Below are 22216 nucleotides of genomic sequence, written 5' to 3' on the forward strand. Positions count from 1 at the left end.
ACCCTCAGGTGCTTCTCCCACCTCCCATGGGGTAGCTCGTGGCTCTGTCCCTGGGGGACTCCAGACCCCGTAGATTTAGAAGTGAGGAGAGAACACCCAGCTCTGTGGGGCTCAGATTCCTGCGGCGCCTCATAACTGGCTGGTGCTGGCAATGACACAGTGATTAAGCAGGCTGTTTGCCCTCAAATTACTCTCATGTAACTAAACTTTAGCTGGTCTCAACCCCTGACAAGCTACCACAATGCCACACTGAATAATATTAGTCATTTCCAAATTTCAGTACCATGTTTTGGGAGATTCCAGTTAAAATGCCTACAGAAGTATGCACTCATTTCGAAAGACACTGGCTGGCAAAGCCACTTACTTTGTTAATTCAGCAAAAATGTCCCAGCGAACTTGATTGCATCGCATATCTAAAGTTCACATGTTCCTTTGTATAAGTTTGTATTGTTACTCATGGTAATTCAAAAGGTTTAGTGAAGGACTTGTTAGTGTTAGGTCAGAGGTTGGACTAGGTGATCTTGGAGGTCTCTTCCAACCTAGATGATTCTGTGAAAAATATAATAATTCACTGAAGAAAAACATATTTTAATCTGCAGGTGCCCAAGTATCCATGCACTACTAAAAGTACAGTCTGAAAAGACTGTGAATGATGACTCTTCATACCTTTTATCCAGGCTTTGCAAAGAGCATGTTCTGTACTGACGACTAGATGCTGTGCATTATTTGGCCTTCAAAAGAAATAAAAATGCTTATGGTTCTTTTTTAGCAGTGAGGAAAATGCCTAAAGGTTCTTTTGTCATCTGGTCAGAAAATAAGTCTATTGGCATGTGAAAATAGGAAATTACACTGTTTTTCATTATAGCTCTATCTTCTATTTTTGTCCAGCTCATTTAATCAGTTAGTCAAGAGGAAAGATATGAGAATCCATCCATCTTCTCATAAAGCTTTTGCCGTGCAGATTTAGTCCCGGAGTCTTTCAGAAAGCCAGCAGTAACTTCAGTGGGAAATGCCGAACTGTTTACACGTTAATCCTAATGAGTGGGCAGGGAGTCAGAAGGAACTGGAGAACCGAGTTAAGCTGATAAATAGCAATGTCACTGCAAAATGGAAAGGCTATACGCAGATAGACAACTACTTGATGGCCTTTTTATATTTCTAGGTCTTTTGGGAAATGGGTTTTACTGAAATGAGAAGTCGTCTTCTCACTGCTGCTTGACATTAAGTGTTAGCATGCTCCTCAGCGGCATCATCTAAAATCGTGCGGACCTGGGATGTGTCTCCTCTTCCTATTTCAAAGGCCTGCATAAACACACAACTGTGGTTCATAGATGGGAATGCTTTTGGATATAAAGTTCATCCAAGTTTATTTTCGGGGCTGGATTTTTTTTACTGTGCTTTCCAGGTGGCCTGGCTCATAGCTTGCTTCCCACGCTTTACATGTGCCAGGATCGGGGGAGAGCTTATAGCTGGCTTTAATGACTCATTTCCCTTGCTCTCTATTACTGCATTGTTCTTTAGGCAGACCATTTCACTGGCCTTCAGCTGTTGTTTCCCCACTTCCTGGCTGTGAGTTGAGCTTTTGCTCCAGCTCTCTGACCACAAGCTACTCGACTCCAAATTTTACTTTAGAGAAGGTCTTCTGCAGCACAGTTCACTCCATCTTGTGTGGAGCACAGAAGAGCAACTGCAAACCAGTCCTAACGAAGCAGGGAGCTGGAAGAAAGAGGTCAAGGCTGGGGTGAAGCAGGATGCCACATTCTGTGATCAGATGCTCAGGTTCCTGGTGTTTGGTTTGGGTTTTTGGACAGGAGAGGGAAGTCAGTGTGAAATGGCTCCTGCAGAGCCAGAGAGGCCTAGACTGACAGAAGAAAATGAGTTTTGTTGCACTGTTAGTTCAGGTAATTTTCAGACCTGCTCATGGTGCTTACTGTTGGTCATACTCTCTTACCCTTGCTGCTCTAAGTGCTGTCACTCTTGTTAAACTTTGTTTAAAAAAAAAAAAAAAAAAAAAAAGCAAGCCAGGATTTTGGAGACTAGCTCTGACAGTGAAAAGAACAAGCAAAAGCATTACCAAACCTCATTCTCTTCTAAGATAAAAGTAAAAATATTGTAGTCTTTATGAGTTAGTATGGATTTTTCTTTAGATTTTTAGTTTTCATGTTATCAATGTAATGAAGGAAAAATAACCCCTGCGAAGTTTGATTTAAAACAAGAGTTGTCATTGTTTGCCACTTGGTGCAGTGTTTTCATGAAATTATCCTCAGAACATGTCATTAATGACTTACCCGTGTGAGTTTTAGGTCTTACTGACCTCTTCTCCTCATTGGCATGTAGGAAGCAAGCAGAAAATTCAGAACCAGCTCCTGCATATTGGGGTTTTGTCATCCCTCTCCTTTATAACCCTCAGTTTTTCTTGAAAAAAAAAAAGAGTTTTCACATTTGTTGCTTGTAAACACTACCAATGGATTTATCAAGATGGGTTATTCAAACTGAGGGAATATGGTCCTTTGAAAACATTCACATTTTTGGTGTAAGCATGTGTTGTGTCCAGCTGTCCCCAAACTGTGTTGAGTTGAAATAAATTATGAAAGAGTTTGGAGTGGTTTTGTATCCAAATTTCGTAATAAATCTTTTTCAAAGGTTGAGGGGGTTGTATTTTTCAGATCATATAAAACATCCACGTAGCCTTTTCTCCATAAAATTTCTGCATTTTGTGGTTGTAATTTCTTAAACAAACAATGTGTTTCTGTCATTGGGAAAGGCATTGCAGTTTCTCTGGGAGTGTGACTGTGCATGAATCTCTGGCCAAATTATTTGCTTCATCCTTTGCACAAAAGTTTTTGGAGGCTCCCTACTGTCAATTTTCATATGAATTCTGTCTACCACAGGATAACCTGACCTGAACACTTTGGCTTAAGTATCGGGATCCACCAAACTTCTTCAAAATACTGTTTTGCACAGCAGTGGGTGTCCTCTTCTGTCTTTCCAGCACTTCGACACAACAGGAAATCATCATATAAAAAAATAAATGCTCCATTTTTTTCCAGTGATGGCACAAATTGAGCCCTGGCAATATCTTCTTCGCATCTTATTTCGTATTTGCTGTTCAAGTGCCAGATATTCTTCTTTGCTAAATTGACCTGAAAAGTCTTTTTATTGTGCTGCTTTCCTGATCTCCAGACACCCCAGTGATTCAGTCATGCATCTGTGTACTGCCAGAGTTCACATGCTTGTACACAGAAATTGCCTATGAGCAGCCCTTACGTCTGTGCCACAGTACTTCACTAGTGCAGTGTGAGCTCAGGCTGAGCTTATGCTGGAGCAGTTTATTCCTCTGATTGTGGGAGGTAAAACAAAGGCAGCATCTGCTTTAGTACCACACCATGAGAGTGCTCTAGCAAAAACTCAGCAGCATCAGCAGCTCCCTGTGCTTATGTTCACTGCCTGGGTGTTTGCTTGCCCCCACAGGTGTGATTTGTTCTTAGGGCTGCATGCAGACATCTTAGAATTGCTTATTTTGCTGTATTTACTTGAATAACCCTAAATCTTTTTATTAAATTTATTTTAAGGTATTCTTTTTCAAGGGGGATTTTTTTGGAAGGCTTTACTGACAAGGTCTTAACTTTAAATAAAAATGTAGGTGATCTAGTACTGCCAGTGCTCTCAGTGACCTAAACATGTATTGATGATAGGCCATGACAGTGATGGCTAGTGTACTGCAAAAACCTTTTTCTATCCTTTTGTGCTATAGTAAAAATAGAAGATTTACAAAACCAGATAGATTTAAACTCTTCCCCCCCTCTGTTCTCCCGCTCTGTTTCTTTTCTATTTTTATTTATGTATGTATTTATTTATTTATTTTGGTTGTCAGATGCCAAGGCCATGTGCCAAAGACAAACATTTTCTATCTCTTTAGGTCTTCTATGCTTCCTTGGACCAAATCTACCATGGGAAACATCCTCTTCAAAAGTCAACCACAGAAATTTTAAAGGAAACACAGGAGAAATTTTACGGATTGCCATATGTACCTAATACAGTGAGTATTAGCATGCTAGCAACATACCATAGCAACTAGAAAAGGTACCAAAAGTTGAACCTTTTCTTCAATAGCATATTAATAGCCTCACTTGTCCCCCTGCCCCCGGTCCCAATACTCACATGCTTCTTGTGGTGTTATGTTGAAAAAGTTTTCTTTCTTTCATTTACTTTATCCAGAGTGTTGGTAATTTTGAGCTAACGAACAAGAGTTACTTAATATACACACTTTTGTATGACTGTAGCTTACCATGATGAACTAAATTACCTTTTCTTTTTCCTCATCAAGGAAGGCACTGACAACCAGGTTTATTCTAGCTTTACAAAGGACTGTTTGTAAAAGTCAACAAAACACTGTACTGTGTGTAGGTTTTTACATACTGAATGTCAGTACGTGAAAGAGAGTCATGCGGAGCGGAACTTCAAAGTGAGTTTTTCTGACTGTACTGCTGTGACTTTTGGCGTGTCATTTATTCTTTCATGCTGTACCTGGAAAACGGGCTGAAAGTGTTCCTTGAAGTCTTGATTTTACTGAACTACATAATTTTGATCTTCATCGTGACTGTTAGTGCATTTGTCCTGTACTACACGTGAGCATCTGAAGGTTCAGTTTACATCGATTACAGTTGTGAGACTCCCTACTCTCTCTGGAGCTGACTTCTCAGCTGGAGCATAGCCTGAATCGCTGTTTGACTCTTCGGTCAGAATACCCAGTTCCTTTCTTTGCTTTCTGCTTTTCAGGAAATGTTCTTTTTGCTTACCAAAAGTGTGACTCACATTCTCGGAGAAGGGTGTTAGCAGATCCAGCCCTTTCCTCATTGAAACTGTAACGCTTCTGCAGGCCTGGCAAAGCCAGAAATGTAGAAGCAAGGTATCTTCGGATGTCTGACATCTTAGCACTTTTATAAGTGTTGTTTTACACCATTCCTCTGCAGGTGTTAGTTATCTGGTGAATGGAACGGTTCCCTGCGTTGGAAGTTAGCCTGCGTTTTTGTTCCATTTAAAATATTTTTTATTTAGCTGTTACCTTCAAAGGAGTGTAACATCTCATAATGAGCTTAGCCTCAATACGAATAACAAGTTTTGGCATGGAACTTCATCCCAGCAAAAAGTACTATGAATGTTTGAATTGTCAGAAAGTCCATGTTCTTCATGTTGATTGAATGTAAAATTGTGTGTCTAGTCAGGAATGTTAATATAATTTAAATTTCAGTAAAACCTACTGAGACATTATGAAAATGTAAGCACTCTATACAGTAATTCATGTCTGTTATTTGGCTTGCTATCTTTTGCAGCTTTTTCTTCCAAATTTAAGATATGCTTGCAGTTTAATTTGTAATCCAGAAAAAGGTAAATGTCTTGTAGGTAAAAGGTTTCTTTAAGTGAAGAGAGGATAATATTCCTTCCTTTCAATTCAGAGTGTGACATTGAAATATGGTAAGACAAACCAGCTCTTATTTTCATCTGTCATTTTGCTAGGCACATACAAGGCTGGCAGAGAAAAAATCTTTCGATGATGGGAATTTTACCTGCTTCCTATAGGTTTAGACTCAGTTATAAATGATTATGTCAGGCTTGTGTATCTTAAGTTTTAGGGTTGCTGGGTAAAAGTAATTCTTCCTTAATGAAGATCTTACTGCATTAATGTGATTTACTGTAGTCTCATTGTCTGCCAGGGCTGCACAAGCATCCATTATTATCTACTGATAAGAATTAACCTCAATTCCCTCTTACAGCTCTTCACAGGCAAGTAAACTTAGTAAATATTCTTCAAATGGATTTGGGCTTCAGTCTCATCATGCAGGTGCACGTTTTGAAGTAAAATCACAGCAAATATCTTCAGCAGATGCATTTCTGTCTTTCTGAGACACAGCTCAGATAGCAGGACAATTTGCATGCATCTTTTTGTTATAGCACTTCCAAAATGAGGAACATAAACTACACCTAGTAAGTAAATGCTGCTGTATCTAGGTAGTGATACCTGTTTGAAGGTAAACCAAAACATTATCCTCGGCAAATATCCTGTCCAGCAATAGTAGGGATACTGGGAAGAAAATCCTGTAAAAGTCTGTATTTGCCATTCAGATAAGCTTTACAGGCAGTTAGACGGTTGACGCTGTGTGCCGCAGTATTTACGTTGGCTGTGTTGACACAGACGGTTGCAGAAGCTGGTGCCACACGCAAGGCAGAAAGGAAAGAGAGCAGAGACTGCACAGACAGAAGCCCAGAGAAACAGTATTACACAAGACTTTGTTTTCCTGAAGAATGCAAATCTCAGTTTCTGGCTGGCCGTTGCTTATCTGTTCAAAAGGACACCGAGTTTGCTGCTGGCTTCTGGAGAGTGAAATTCCACTGGGATTTCTTTGCTCTGTTGCTAAGTCCAGAAGCTGACGACTGCCAGGCAGGGGGCAAGGAAATCTATCTGTTTGCCTGTTTTTGTAGTGTCTGGTAGTTTTGTTGCCAGAGATCTGCGTTGCTGAGCTTGGAAAATGAATAGACGTTTTGCACAGGCTGGATTCTTGAATCCATGTGATGCCTCTAAAAGCAAGCAATCTTCTTTTTGGCTCTCCTAAGAAATGAAGATAAACTAAATAATAATGACCGCTCATTTTCCTGCCACTTCTTCCTGAATGTGTTTGGTGTTGAAATCTGTGTACTCTGGGGAATGCAGTATTCTGCTTTTACTCAAAACTTTTCTTCAAATCATAGCTTATTTCTCATCTGTTGTGAAGTTTCCATTTACCGTGGCTGGCCTTGCAATTGATAACGCTGTCTGCTTTTAGAGTATCTCTCTTGGTCTCTTCTACCTTTGTCTCCAAGATGCCCAGAGAGACTTTCTTAAAAAGTATCAGGTGACCCTTTGATCAACCCGAGACACGATCAAAGTTTCTCCCCATGATCTGTTACTTAGTCCCTTGCCTGTCCCCCAAGTTTAGACTTGAAATCTACTTTCCTTTGAAACGGACATCAAAATTTAATGATACACCATTGTTAGTCCTGCGCCAAGCATAATAATTCCTATCTCCTGCTGTGGGTTTTGGTTCAATAGGGAAACAAAAAATGAGACACAGGGTAAACAAGCACTGCATTGATAGTGGAGATTGCAGCCTCCTGCAGTTACAGGAAAGAGTTCCTAATAATGAAGTAGTTTTACAATAAACACCAGCTGCCCAAATCATCATAGGTGATTTTTATTTGTGAAATAATGAAGTAGTTTGAAGTTTTGATTCTTATTTTCAGAAAAATATTGTGGACTTGTATATTAACCATTTGTTTTAATAACCTTTCTTCATTCTAATCTTGATGGGAGATGCTTGTTTGACTTGCGATTGTAAGGAGAATTGGTTTTGAAGAGTGAGGCACAGTGAATCTCTGTTCTTTTGTAGATTGCTGCCAAATAGTCCATTTTGCAGTTTTTAAAATTGTCGCCTTAAGTTTTTTTTAGAAACGTGGAAGGATTTCTTGTGTGATACTTGAATGTAAAATACAGTTTTGGAATTAACCCACACACATCATTGTAATTACATGTGGTAGAAGGGAATGTGTTGCTGTGTGAGGAGCCTTTTGATATTTTTTGGAACATTAAATAATTTGCTAGTATAAGTTTTCGGTCTAGCATGTTGACACACATTAGTTCAGAAGGACCACTTCTACTGGTGGCCTAAAAATTGCATTAGGTTACAGGTTTAATTATGCTTATATATTTTTGTCCAGAGTGCAGTTTTCTTTTCAGTTGGCAGTATAAGAAGTTCTTAATGGCTATGGTTGCTAGTGATTGGAGAGCCCAAAACATCTGTGAGACCAAATATGTTAGCCAGCCAAGTTTGCCAACAGAAAACAAGGCAGGTATTGTTATAGATACCCTAGAGGGAAGAAGGGTATGAAAAATGGTGTATCACCAATGTGGTTGTTAGTCTTTCTTCTTCCTGCAGCTGGGGGGACTCTGCCCAGACAGGGATCCTGACCTTAGAGAGCTCCACCTAGGTCCTTGTTTGAACTCGCTGGGATTGTCTGCTGTGTTCTTCACAAAAGAAATCAATGGATGATATGCAACCTAACATTTGGAGTGCTTGCTTGTGGAAACTGTCAGGTACTACAGGAAGATGTGGCTTGCCCATGGGTGCTGAGGGCATAAGGGTTTCATTCACGGGGTGCAGGTAAAGACATCTGGTAAGTTGGTCAGCTGAAGAGGAGTTGGTGGCAGTAAACATGCAGAACTAGCTTCTCTGCAGAAATAGGTTCAGACATCTTTCCGCAGCACACATTGTCACCTGGTGCCCAAGTCCCTTTTTTATTGTGCTTAAGAACACCCGAGAGCAAGAGAAGAGCTGTATACATTTTCTTTGCTAAGAGCCTTTTCTTTGGAGTTTGAAGGTGACCTGACCTCATGCTTAGAAGCAGAGGCCAGAGGCCAGAAATTGAGGTCATGGAGATGATGTGTTTTTTTGAAGTTCATTATTGCAGTCTTGTACTGGTCATGATCACTATCAGTTGTGATGCTGCAGTGAAGAGGAAAGTATCATTCCTAACAGGCCTGCTCCTCAACTCACTTAGGGCTGGCTGGCAGTTCGAGTGAAGTAGCTTGTTATCGAGTCTGCTGTATGTGTCTTTGTGGTATCCGTTGTCTTACAATTTCTTCTTAGGTCTTTGGAGTGATAAATAAGAATGTGTAGTCATAACTGCTGTCCTGTTTAACAGTTCGTGTGAATATCAGTAACACACAAAAAAGAGAATAGTCAGGCTGCGCAAGTAATGAGGCAGCTGTCTTAAAATAAATAAGTGATAACCCTTAACCTCTGAAGATAAAAGTGGTTTTGAATTCTGAAACCTTGACTCAAGTGGTGAACATGAATCTTGAAATTATTAGTAACGAAGGGTAAGTAGTAGCTACCTATTAAATTTAAACTATGATTTCATGTAATACTTATTTTATCTACAACCTTCCCAATTTTGTCCTAGATTTACTAAGTTAAACTCATGCAATCTTAGGGCCTAAGCAAAACTAAATGCCCTGTTTTAAAGGAAAAGAAGAACAGCTAAAATGTTGCTGTTGGCAAAGAGTTTTTTTAAAGCACCCATACTGGGTTGCGGATGAGAGCATAACATTTAGTGCCAATCAACAAAATGCTGAAAAGAACCAAGGCAGGAGGAAAGCCTGTATAGTTGAATATCTGAGGAAAGAAAATTATTGGAAACATAGAAGCCATGTAAAAGTGAGAAAAAGAGAAGACAGAATAAGCTCTAATGAGCTAAAACTGTAGAAGTTTCAAACAGCTAAAAAAACAAAAAGGTCAATAATGATTTAAAAATTCATCAGAAAGAGGAAGCTTGCCTGATATTTGCTGGAAATAGAAAATAGATGAGTGAGGATTCAAAAGACAATGTGTGGTTATCAAGGGCATTGAATCAATGATGCAAATTATCCTGATATAAAGAAGTTTTGGGGCTAAGGAATCAAGAGCTTTAAAGACTTTATTAAGATCATAAAAAATAGAGATCATAATATGAAAAGGTAATTACTGAAAGAATACAAGAATTCAAAAGAAAAAAGGCTCGAAAAGCTGAGTTGCAAAATGCAAGCAGCGAAGGTAATAAAAATTTAAATAACTACTGAAGAACTAAGATCAAGGAGAGTATGGATTTAGTAAGAGAGGAACAACTGATACTAGAGAAAGCAGAAATATTCCCTGTCTGTGCTTCAGTATTTTTTTCAAAAAAAATAAATGAGTTTTGATTAGGTAGTCAGAGTATTTAACTTTTTCAAAGCAGTCACTGACCTAAAGGAATTATCACTCACAAACTTAGGAAAAGTGGAAGTGTTATTACGATAGTTAAGGGAGGAGAACTTCGGAACTGCATACCAATTGTTCAGATTTTATCACTCAAAAAGTAGTAGAATCACTTATTAAGGAGTCTGCAAGCACCTTGAGAACAATCAAATGAGTAAAAGAAAACTTCATGGTTTTGTTAAGAACCATCTGAGACAGCAAAATACACTTTTCATCCTAATAAAGTGATTGACCTTGGGAATAAGAAGGAGACAGATGATAGCATAACTCTAGACTTAGCAAGCTTTCTGACACTCGCAAATTATAATTATTTGGGCAAACTTTGGGGTTGTGGCTGAGGCAACATGCAGAAAACATGCTGAAAGAGCGAGTGAAAGCTTCATTTCAGACTGGGAAATTTTAAGTGAAGGTTACCAGACATCTGTCTAGGAATTACTGCTGTTCTGTGTTTTAGTTAATGATTTGGACGAGAGCTCATTTATAAGATTTATAGAAAATCCTCCAGTAGACAAAGATTGCAGAAATCATGAAAAATATAATTGAAATGATCCAAAGAATTTGGAGAGTGTTCAAAATATTGTGAATTTCATCCTTTCAAAATAAATCCAAAGTAGTGCATCAGGAAACTGATTAGATACATAAGTATATAAAGAGCAGTAGCTGCCCAAAGAGCACTATTCATGGAATGCTGCTAAAGAAAATGTATATGTTTTAGGGATATTTCGGTATTTGGTGTTGGGGATTTAGCAGTGGCCAAATGTTGTGTCCTGTAGTAGATGAATGACTCTAAAAAGATTTAGACAACCTGGAAGAAATATAGATGAGAGCATTTGGAAAGATAATAGGTTTGGAAATCTCTGAGGAAAGTTGAGAAAACTGAGTTTATTTGGCTAGGAAAGAAAAAAATTATGTGGGCACAGACGAGCATGTATGTTCTGGTACTGAAAACCTCTTAAGACAAATACAGAATTGGAATTGATAATATGATAATCAATTTTTATGTGCAAGCAAGCAATAGTAGAAAGGAAAAGTGGTTTAATATACAACAGATGGAATTATGATTAGTACCAAATCTTTTAAACTCTTGTTAATCTTTTCCCTCTTTTGTTGAAGAGGGAAATACACCCAGCAGTTCTAGGATCTCCTTTATAGGGAATTTTAAAGAAACTGCTGTTCTAGATCACAGAGACGTACATTTCGTATTAATTGCAGAGAGCCTTCATAATGGATTGCTTTTCCACTTTTTCTCCCAACCAATTAATTGAAGAGACACTGATGGTGCACTTATTCAACTTTTTGGAGTGTTTTGAAGAGACGTGAAGTCATACATCATTACTCAACCTCTTGAAGTTTGTGTAACCCCTTCAAAGTAATCTTTTACCTTGCTGTGTTGGAAACCAGAGTTGTTTACACAAAGTGCAAATCCCTGGATTAGTTTTCTTATGAGCCTTCTTAAAAGTATACTATAAAATCAAGTTGAAGAGTCTGGGTCTGAGGAAAAGATTAATAAAGAAGTACACAGTGAACTCTGGGGAAGTGATATTTCTATAAATAATTAATAGCTAAAAGCCATTTCAGAAAGATTGGTGCCCTGCTGCGTTCATTATTAAAGTAGTCGCTGGAACTTTCAAAAGCTCTTAAAGTTGCCCTTCAAGGTTTGTTTAGGTTTCTGTCTTTCTGGAGTTGAGTTCATTTTATGATAAAGAAAATGCTGATGGCAAATATTGTGAAGATTTGTTTTCCAGTGGAAATATGACACTATTCACTGGGCAACTATCTACGGCAGCGGAGTGTTTACAGATACCAGAAGATATGAAGCACTTTTAAGGACATTCTTTTAGCAAGTGTTAGCCCCATGAAACTCAAACATACTTTAGCGATAATATTTACATTTAGTAGCATTTTAAAGAACAGTGGAGGAAATAGTTGCATACATTGCTTAGTAACATTTTGAGATACATATATGTTTTTCATAGATATCTAAATATATATATATATAAATGCAGATTGCTTTGTTTAGTTGTACATATTTTTGTTCTCGTATCTCACATTTCCTTTTTTCCCCCCCAGGATTGCAGTAGTGGTTTTATATTTGATAGCAATAGATAAAACTGAATGTATCACATAAATATGGGCTAAAGGACCTGACTGAAATGCTGTTCGAACACAGTGGGAGATTCTCCTTTCTATGAAAAGCTTGCAGTCAAACCAGAGAAGGATGAAAGAGAAGTCCTATCCTCCTCCCTTACTAGGATTTGGCAGTTAGACTGAGAAGGGGCAAAGAAGCAGTTTCTTCAAGTTCATATTGCATTTTATTGCAGATTCAGGATTAGAATCATGATCCCCTGTATCCCTGTCTGGAGTGACGCTGGCAGAAGATAGTAAATGAGCATTATTGTAAAACATTAGCTATCTCATCTTCCAGTGTAAGTACAGATAATTTACATGATTAAGTTGTACCGGCAAATAATATTTTGCAGTTACAGCATTACTTAAGATATTTCTTATATTTTTTGTAAGTGCTTATTTTAAGAAGTTCATGATGTTTATTTTAAAATAACGGGTCAGTGCTTAAAATTTGGTTTAATTGATAAAGTATAATAAAAACCTTGAGCTTCAATGTGAATCTGTACCCAAAGGAAAGCTTGGTGACCTGATTCTGGTTATCTGGGGCTTAAGAATTTTTAAAACTTAGGCAGTGCTAGAAGTTATTCACTGGTAGTAGAATGGCGTGTGTGTGTATTGCATGTGTGTGCGTTTGTGTAGGAGTTATGTGTTAGAGCATTAAGGACTCTCTTGAAAATTCTTGATTGCACACTTTTTTTATTTTACTTTTCAAACTAGTTATAATGTTTACAGGTAACACTGTCTCTCAGTATGTCCAAATAAGGTCATAATATATCATTTTTTGTATCTCTATGTCTTTTAATCAATGTTTTAAGGATTGTGGAGCAACGCATATCATAAATACAGCTTTTTGATGTTGGTATTCTTTGTTGTCTCCTATGTCCCCCTTCCCCCAGTCTCTTTGGAAGGAGGAGAGAAGAGGGTGAAGAGGAAATAGTTTTAAATGATTTTGCTATAGCAGCTCAAATGCATTAATAGTTTATAAATGAAAGTGAAATGTTTTTCTTTAATTTAAGTAAATCAGAGACCATATGGTACATATCTAGAATCACCTAAGTGGTTAATTGCATGTTAAATTCCTTTCCTCTTCCCTAGTGTAAACAACTGCAAAAATATTTACATTCCCTGCCTTGCTAGATTTATTTATCATTTTATAATAAAAACACAGAAGTGTTATAAATTGAATTCTTAATCTTTTGCTTGACTTGCTTTCTAAAATGTCAGCGATGTCTCTGGGTTGGTTTACTTTGTGCTCTCTCCCACTCCTAGCACAGAAATGCACCACACTGAAAAACTGCGAAGTCCTGACATTAAGCAAGTTAGGGGGAGCAGTATAAAATGTGGTTTCTTGGAATTAACTTTCTGTTATTCTAAACAAGATTAGAAACTGCAGCTGAGGAAGTGGCCTTAAAACTTTTTATTGGATTTTTTTATTATTGTGAAACTTTAGAATGATGATGATGTAATTCTATAAAACTTAGAGGAGTTCAGGCCAAAAATACAGAAGGAAAGGACCAAACAGGCAGATGCATACCTTTTGAAAGAATCGTCACTCAGTAGGTTTTCATCAGAGGTAGCCCCTGGCACAGAGAGTTTGCAACATCTGCACCCCAAAACTCATTATATTGTTTCTTCAAGTGGGAATGAGTTGAGGATGTCTTCAAAGCACGCTACAAACTTATGTAACTAACGGGAAAAATCCTGTGATTTGTTTCAGAATCAAATTCTTTAAGCTATAAAATGTATGTGATAATCCTTTTCTCATGTCATAAGTAAATTAGTATTTAAACAGAAAGGTGGAAAAATAAATTCTGCGAGGTGACAATTTGGCCTCCCCAAAATAAATGCACCCAGCAGCAGAACTGGAGCTTTGGAACCTGGCAGGCACAGCCCGGGCTTCTGTTCACAGTGCTGGGCTTCTCGCTCCGGCCACTGTCCACAGGCAATATCAAGAGGAGCTTTACTAGGAAACTTAGCTCATCTAGCTGCAAATTCAGTTCTTACACCAAAGTGAGCACAGAAGAGGTTCAGTGAAGGGCATTCATTCAAGTAGATTAGCACATTACTCCTGGAAGTCATGGGGATGAATGAAAGAGACTTACATTTTCTCTACTTGATGAATGGTGGTTGTTGCATCAAGGTGTCTGGTCCTTGTGGTGAAACCTCCTGAGTATCTTCCTTGTGTTTTGAGAAGGGAGATGTTGAACTTCCATCTGGGAGAGAATACAGGTTTGAAGAGCATGAAAATGCAAACTGGAGTCAAAGGTAAATAGTGAGACAAAATTTTCCTGGTCATGAGGTAATACATTTTTTTTTTTTTTGCTAAAAGCATTTTTTTCCACTGATATTTTAAAACAAAGCCTGCACAGCTTGTTCATCAGAATGGGAAAAGTGGTAAGCTGGATGTGCAGCATCCAATGAGATCTGCACCACACCATGAATTTACTGTTTTTCTGTGCTGAAAAATGTCCGTGGAGTTCTTGCTCTGTAAACTGCAGCTCTCTGGGTTCTTTGTGTATAGCTAGCCAGGAGAGGGAAGGGGTTGTCCCAATCCACTCTCAACTTGTGTGGCCTCACCTCGAGTACTACATGCAGTTTTGGCACCACAGTATAGGAAGGACGTAAAACTATCAGAGTGTTCAAAGGAAGGCAACAAAGATGGTGAAGGATCTAGAGGGAAAGACATATGAGGAGCGGCTGAGGTCCCTCTGTTTGCTCAGCCCAGAGCAGAGCAGGCTGAGGGGAGGCCTCATGGCGGCCTGCAGCTCCCTCACGAGGGGAGCGGAGGGGCAGGCGCTGAGCTCTGCTCTCTGGGGACAGCGACAGGACCCGAGGGAACGGCATGGAGCTGGGACAGGGGAGGGTCAGGCTGGGGGTTAGGGAAAGGTTCTGCACCCAGAGGGTGGTCGGGCACTGGGACGGGCTCCCCAGGGCAGTGGTCATGGCACTGAGCCTGCCAGAGTTCAAGAAGCATTTGGACAGTGCTCTCAGACACACGGTCGGATTCTGGGGTGGAGCCAGGAGTTGGACTTGACAATTCTTGTGTGTCCCTTCCAACTCAGGATATTCTATTCCATTGACCTCCAGCTCCCACTGGAAGGAGTGGCTGACAGTGCCACAGGAGTGCCAGTGCTCACTTTCAGTGTGCTTGTTTGCCTGCCAGAAGCGGGTTGTCCTAGAATCCCACTAGCTGACAAACCTTGCTTCTCAGCAGAGGGAAATAGCTTGTACTGATTTCCGTGCTAATTGCTGTTCTTTTCTGGCTCCCGAGTTACCAGAGCCTGCAGCTTCTTTGTGATTCTCAAGAGTTTTCCACCCATGCTGATAGCCAAGTTCAAGGGCATTAGAAGCAGTAATATCAGCTTACTGCCAGAGCCAGGGGTTCTCCACCCAGTAGCCCCTGAGATAAGTTGGCTGCTCCTCCATTGAGTTTCCTGCCAGAATAAGAATTTAATTAAGAAAGGGGAGGGGGGGTGGCACCAAATCATCTCCATCATATATTGTTCCTCATGGAAACTGTTCAACAACTTGCTCCTTGATGTAATTACTGTAGCACACATTTTGTAATTTGAGGACGTAAATGATGTAAATACTTTTCTTAATTTAGTGTTGGGTCTTTTCAGGTCCTCACTTGTGATTTTGGTTTTAAGATGCAAAGTAAAAAGGACTTAAATATACTTTGAAATAGCTGAAGTCACAGCACAAACTGCTGAAGACCGTTTTGAAGAGTCTATGTGCTAGTCAAGAATTTCTGTAGCTCGCTCTTCCTTTTCAAAGGAAATAGGAGGATTTTATACCACTGATTCTGTGTAATTAGTGGAGTCCATGAATAATGATTACCCACAGTCAAGCAAAAACTAGATTATTGTGTAGTGAGTTACCTGTAGCTTTTTGCTTTCAGTTTTTTCTTTTTAGGATCACATCTAAATTTCTATGTGAGTTGATCTTTGTGATAATCTTAACACTTGTGAATTTAGAAATCAAATTATTGAATCTTTAATTAGTTTATATAGTCTTCAAACCAGTTTACTTTAGCTGATCCTGCGATGTTGTTAAAAGGAATGAAGTGGCTTAACTTTTAAATAGAAGCTAGAAGTAGTAGTAAATTATTTATTTTCTCCGAGAGCAGTAGTCCTATCCCCATCCAAAGATAAAAGGATAAATATTCCTGTCCCCTGACTACAAAGGCAGCCTTTGTGACTAGTTTGGGCAAGGCTCCTAGTCTGAGGTAGCTAAAGTAAAATGAACTGAATCTTACCCGAAGAATGTATCCTACAAGTACTTTACTTAAAATTCCTGAGAAGGTGTAATGTATCCGTATGGCACGTGTATCAGTGAGGTATTTTTGTTTGTTACAGGAAGAAATGGAAAGGCTTCAGACATTGGAAGCATTTCAGACGTGGTTACAAGGGAAGATTGATAATGTTGGTGAAGAAAAGGCCCTTTTAATAATTGCAGTGGATCAGTCGCACACCTTTATTTCAGCCTGTTGTGTTGGATAAAAAGCAGGCATGAACATGACCCGTGAATGGCATATTATCATACCCCATGGGCTATGCTGTAAAATGCACACTGTTTTATAAACTCCTGGAATGGGTTCATGGAACTTTTTGAAGTAGGTGATTACTCAGAGTCTTCATTAACTTTCTAACTGCGTACCAAAAATGTAACATTTAATAAGGAGAGTGCCCCAGTTCTACATGTCTAGCCTTTATCCTTTCCAAAAGGGAAATTGATATGTCAGGTTTTATATATATATGAAGAAATCATTCGGCTTTACAAATAACACAGTTAAGAAATTAAGTCATTTTTCATCTATAGGTAGTTTTAATAAAACAGAATTTTATGCTAAAAGGTGAATCACGTAGTTTTAAATACCATTACAGTGCTGTGGTTATTTTTTGTTGTTCATAGAACTTCTTAAAGGAGTACTAGTGTATACATATCAACAAGATTAAGTGCTGGGTCCTGCACTTGGGTCATAATGTGCCAGGGTAGGTTTAGATTAGATATTACAAATAATTTCTTCACGCAGATGGTGGTCAAGCACTGGAATGGGCTGCCCAGGGAAGTGGTGAAGTCCCCTGGAGGTATTTAAGAGACTTGTGCATGTGGCAGTAGGGGACATGGTTTAGTGGTGGGACTTGGTAGGTCAGGTTGATGGTTGGACTTGATGATCTCGAAGGCCTTTTCCAACCTAGATGATTCAATTATTCTGTATTCTTGGGCTATTTGCATGTTTGTTGCATATATCTTAATCTCATCTGTATAAGGTTTTTAACAGTTTTTTAATGCAGGCAGGTAACTCCTTGTGGGGGCAGAGGGAGCACCTTAATGTTTAAATATTTGTTTACAGGTAACAAAGTCCAATTTGGAAAAATTAATTACCAGAACATCATCAAATGGGAAAATATACTTGAGTAATGTAATAGATAATGGGTAGTGGTGAAATACTGAAGATACAGAATGAAGGGATTGAGAACTCCTGACCAAAAACTTTGTGTGAGGACTGAAAATAAGAACAGGGAATGATGACATCCTAGAGCATTTTGTACTCCAGAGTGTGGAAAAATCTGTGCTGATTATGAAAACATTTAAAAATCAAATATAGGCTTCAAGCCTCACTAGGAAATAGTGTGTTTATAATCAGATTTCCTGGATTGTTGTTTGCAATATGAATAAAATCTCAGTTGCATGATTCCTTTGAAGACTGAAGTTATATTACTCTCGGTATCTAAAAGCGTGTTCCTTTTGTACTTCCAATGAAGGGAGAGTTGTCTGTACTATACCTGTGTTAGGCATCTATCTTAATACAGATTAACTCATCCCCTGTTTTCTCTCTCTCCCTCTTTTTTTAATACCACTTTGTCGCCAATTAATTTTTGAATTCTCAGCTTCATCATATTTGAGAGCCTTCCCAAACGCAGAGTTGAGTAGCACCTTAGCTTGGTTTTCTGTATCCCTTCCTTTTATGTTTTGAAAGGAAGTGATGTGAAGTCTCTTAAATACGCTAGCAAAGACAAAGTCAAGCAAATTTTTATGTGTAGACACAGGGAACCGAGTCCTGTTTTAGGTGCACTCTCTGAAACGAGCTTTTGGTCTTGGACAGGCTGCTGAGAAGCTGTTTTCCTTGCTTGCTTGTGATAGTTTCAATAAAACTGATGAGTGGAGTAGCTGATCAGGCTGATCATCAGCCGATCAGCGGTGAAGATGAGCTCTTTTAGGTACAGAGAATTAGATGTCTTAGAAATAGCACAGGATCTTACTTGTACCAGAGTATTCCGTGGACATTCAATGTAAGGAAGGCAAGATGAGCAATGTAATCTGGGCTGTTGAAAAAGACACTGTCCTAGTTACAGCTTATATGATGCATTCAAATCATTCCTTTCTGAATGGAGTGATATTCTTCTATATGCCAAGCTCACAGAAAGTATTTTCCTTTGTAGCAGAAAAAGCAACTTGGATCTTTCACTGAACAGATCTATTTGGGAATTACTTAAATTTCTGGGTAGATTAAACCAGTCAGGAAAGCTTTTTGCATGCCTGCAAGAGTTATACTCTCAAGTCAAAACTTTGAATCCTCAGTTGGAAAACTTAGTATGGAATTAAATAAAAGCTGATGTGATTTTCCTGTAAGCTCTCTGGTCTGTTTCAAACTGTGCTGTTAGTTTAGTGATTATGGTTATAATTAAAGGACTGGTTAGAAAAACTGGAGGCATTAAGTATAAACACAGCAACCATAATACTTTTCAGAGCAAACTGGAGAATCTGTATCCAAGCTGAGTGTTTTTGTGTTTTGCATTCTGGTGAGATATGGTACAGTTGGAGTTTACTTTAAAGAAAAAAAACAAATATCTATCATTCTTAGGCATTTGCATCATGCCACAAAGCCCACAGGAAAATGGAGGTCTGGGGAAGCTTTTCATCTCCCCTTAAAGTTAGGCTTCTACTTTAGTTGTGTAGGCTGCTTGTAGAGTCTAGATTGGGTCACCTGTAGCAAATTCCTTGTATTTTGGACACCTGTCTTAGGGTGGAGGTAACCACCTTTGGATGGCTGAACTGCTGCTGACTGAGAACTTTTTTGTGAGTGCTCTTGAGAAAAGAGAGCCAACAGCTTTGTTTCTCATCAAGGAGATGGTCATGGATCATGGATGATGGTCATGGATCATCATAGATCATGATGATCTGGATAGTAGGCTGCTGTTTGCTACCTTTTTTTAAGGTAAAAAAAAAAAAAAAGACTGGTTAAAGCCAGATAGTTTCTTTTTCCACACTCTTGGTTGGTAATTTTAAAAAAATATACATACATCTTAGACTTGGCAAATGGAGAGCAAGATGAGGATCATCACTTTCTTGAATAAAGAAACATAGTTTATTTAATCTGCCAAAAGTCAAGAGATTGTTACTTAGAGTGTGAAGAAGAATTTCAGTCAAAGGTAAATACTTCTAGAAAACTGCTAATACCCCCTCACTTTTCTGTTTGGCTGCCTCAGAATTTCAGCCATCAGGTTTAGGATAAGAAAACAAGCATATGACAGGCTATGGGTTTAAATTTAAAACATCTGTTAGGCTACTTTACTGTTTATCTTCCAGTTCCTCTTTAAAATTCTGTTTTCTGTAGTACCTAAAAAAAAATTGACAACAGTCATATCACAATAATATTAAGACCTTTGTCTTTAGACCGGAGGACAAATAAGATACAGGAGTTGACTCCTCTTTGGTTTCCTCAGAGAGCCAAAAGGGCAAGAGTAAGTTTCTCACTCCTTCATCTCTAGATTCATCACCTTCAGTTAAAAAAATTTATGTAAGCCTGTAGGGAAACAGTATCTCTTCAGCCTCCACAGGGCCATGAGAAATCTCATAAAAGTTGGCTCTGCTTTGGGCAGAGGTTGGACCAGATGACCTCTGGAGGTCTCTCTCAATCTAAATTACTCTGTTGCAGTCAGGGAAAAAGGGAAAAAATGAATTTTATTTCTGTGAAAGTAAGGCTGATACCTCTGATTGTATCTGCTAAGAAAACATAAGAAAATAGTTGACACCAAAGCGGATTATAAAAGAAGTCCACCATCACTGGAATGAGTCATAAAGTAACAATATAGAAATGAATAACAATATAATTACAGATGGTAATCTGCTATGTATATACATTTGAAAATGTGGAAACAAATCTGTGAACAATGACATTGTGTATGGATGTAATTCATCTACCTTATGAGGCTTTTGGCATATGGTAGGCTGTATTTTGCATGGTATTAAATGCAAATTCCTATGATCGTTTTGTTTGTGGCAAATATTTTTAGATGTAACTTTTCTAAGTGTGATACTGCCATTATCTGCATGGAAAATGGTAAGATGTGGCATTACATGTAATATGGTGATTGTTTTCTTTTTGAGACCAGTAGAGCAACATGGCTTTTATCACATTTGGCCACATTTTTTATTTCTTGTTTTTCTTTCCTTCTGACCCTATTTATATGTAATTTCAATGATGATAATCAGCATATTGGATATACAGTATTTAGCTTGAAAAATGCTTTGTATAGTAAAGGATGTGTTCATTCTGGGATTTCTGGTTGTGGTGGCTTTTTTTTTTTTTTTTTCTTTTTTTCAACCATTCCATATTGTAATACTAACAGATTTTTTTCCATCATGCTTAGGAAAACACAGAATAATTTAAAGAATTTAAAAAAAATACTTCTCTTCTGGTTTTTGTTCTCTTCAGGCCTGGCATCTGAGATTCAGTCATCTTGTGGGCTATGGTGCCAAATACTACTCCTACCTCATGTCCAGGGCTGTTGCCTCCATGGTGTGGAAACAGTGTTTTGCTCAAGACCCATTTGATAGGTAAAAACAGAGAAACTTATTTTCAATGATGATTGAAATGATGAAATATTGTGCCACTTGCTTCTGGAAAGCAAGAAGCAAGTGTTATACCCAGGGCAACATAGGTTGATGGGCTTTTTTAATGTGAATTAGTTTTTAGCCTTTTTGTTTAAGAGTGTAACTAAATAGGAAATAGCCACAGATATAAAATGTACTTTGGGACGTGTTCATTGTTGCAAAGAATTTGTGTCTATGTTTTAAAATACAGGTGTGCCCGTTGGGAGGCACTGAAATCCATATTTAGATGTAATTAGAGAACTTGACTTTCATGGGTGCCTAATTACTTGTAATTTTCTATTGAAATCAAAAGCAACTGCAGGTGTTAAACAAGCCTCATGTCACCAACTTCAAAGCTAAGTACAGCTGTCCTACTCATTTTGCTTTGTGAAATTAAAACGTAAATTGTGACATCAAAAATTTTAACTGTTCTTACACTTAGGTAAATGTTCTGAGTGTTGTAGCAGAGTAACTTTTCCCCTTGGAGCAATGAAGGTTAAAATGTCGTCCACAGTTTAACTTCCATAAACATCATCGCATATTCATACGTGTAAAATTTGCCTAGTTCAGTTAATTAAAGTATAATTTTAAATGTAATTTGAATTTGAGGAGTCAACATGGGATCAAGGCAGTCGTTATTTCAGGGTGGAAGATTTCATTTAGTCCCTGTCTCTGAGTTATGCAGAGATCCTAGAAGCAAATATGACTGAAAGCTGGACAGGTTGTGTTTGCAGATTACTCTAACATCTGTGTTTCTCCAGGGCAATGGGCGAGCGGTATCGTCGAGAGATGCTGGCACACGGTGGTGGAAAAGAGCCCATACTTATGGTTCAAGGTAGAAAAAACGTTAGAACTATTTGATTCCCTTGATCAAGGAAGACATACCTTAACTTTATTTCCCAATCTGGTCTTTCTAGTTTCATGTTGGTTTTTACTGGATTTGTGAAGAAAAAACTTGTTCATTTATTTTGTTAAGTGGACTGGTTGTCAACTTTGTGTCACGATCAGTTGAACCCTTGTGATCCACAGAACAAAACCTACACAGAGATAGTTGGGGCAAAGTGTTGGAAGAGGTTGTATTACAAAGCAGTCTAAAGAATTGAAAATGAGTACATCATACTTGAAAGAAAACAGATTATAATTTTTAGACACAAAAAATGCGTAACTTTTACGTACATTAAATTCATAGATCTAGTTATTTTGTACACAAGAACTCGAACTTTTTATAGCGTCATCAAAATAGCTTTTATTGTATTAATACTTTCAATAGTCATTCTTGTGAAATGGAAGTCTGAAGGTTGATAAAGAAACATGGTTCATCATTCCTCAGTATTACAATTGCTTTTTGAATCTGGAAAACAACTTTTTAGAATCACTTATAG

At 38.2% G+C, this 22216-nt stretch overlaps 1 protein-coding gene across 2 annotated transcripts in view; it reads left to right on the forward strand.

Moving 5' to 3' along the window:
* The window catches only part of MIPEP (mitochondrial intermediate peptidase), a 75716-nt gene that overhangs the window by 46457 nt on the left and 7043 nt on the right, over positions 1–22216 (forward strand). Inside the window, exons 16-18 of one of the 2 annotated variants that reach the window (XM_048072807.2) lie at positions 3920–4039; positions 20677–20798; positions 21596–21669. In XM_048072807.2, the coding sequence (XP_047928764.2) occupies positions 3920–4039; positions 20677–20798; positions 21596–21669 (316 nt within the window). The remainder of the gene's footprint in view (positions 1–3919; positions 4040–20676; positions 20799–21595; positions 21670–22216) is intronic. The other variant, XM_066989764.1, reaches the window with a different exon arrangement.

This window comes from Anser cygnoides, chromosome 1 (genome assembly GCF_040182565.1).
Source record: "Anser cygnoides isolate HZ-2024a breed goose chromosome 1, Taihu_goose_T2T_genome, whole genome shotgun sequence".
Classification (NCBI taxonomy): domain Eukaryota; kingdom Metazoa; phylum Chordata; class Aves; order Anseriformes; family Anatidae; genus Anser; species Anser cygnoides.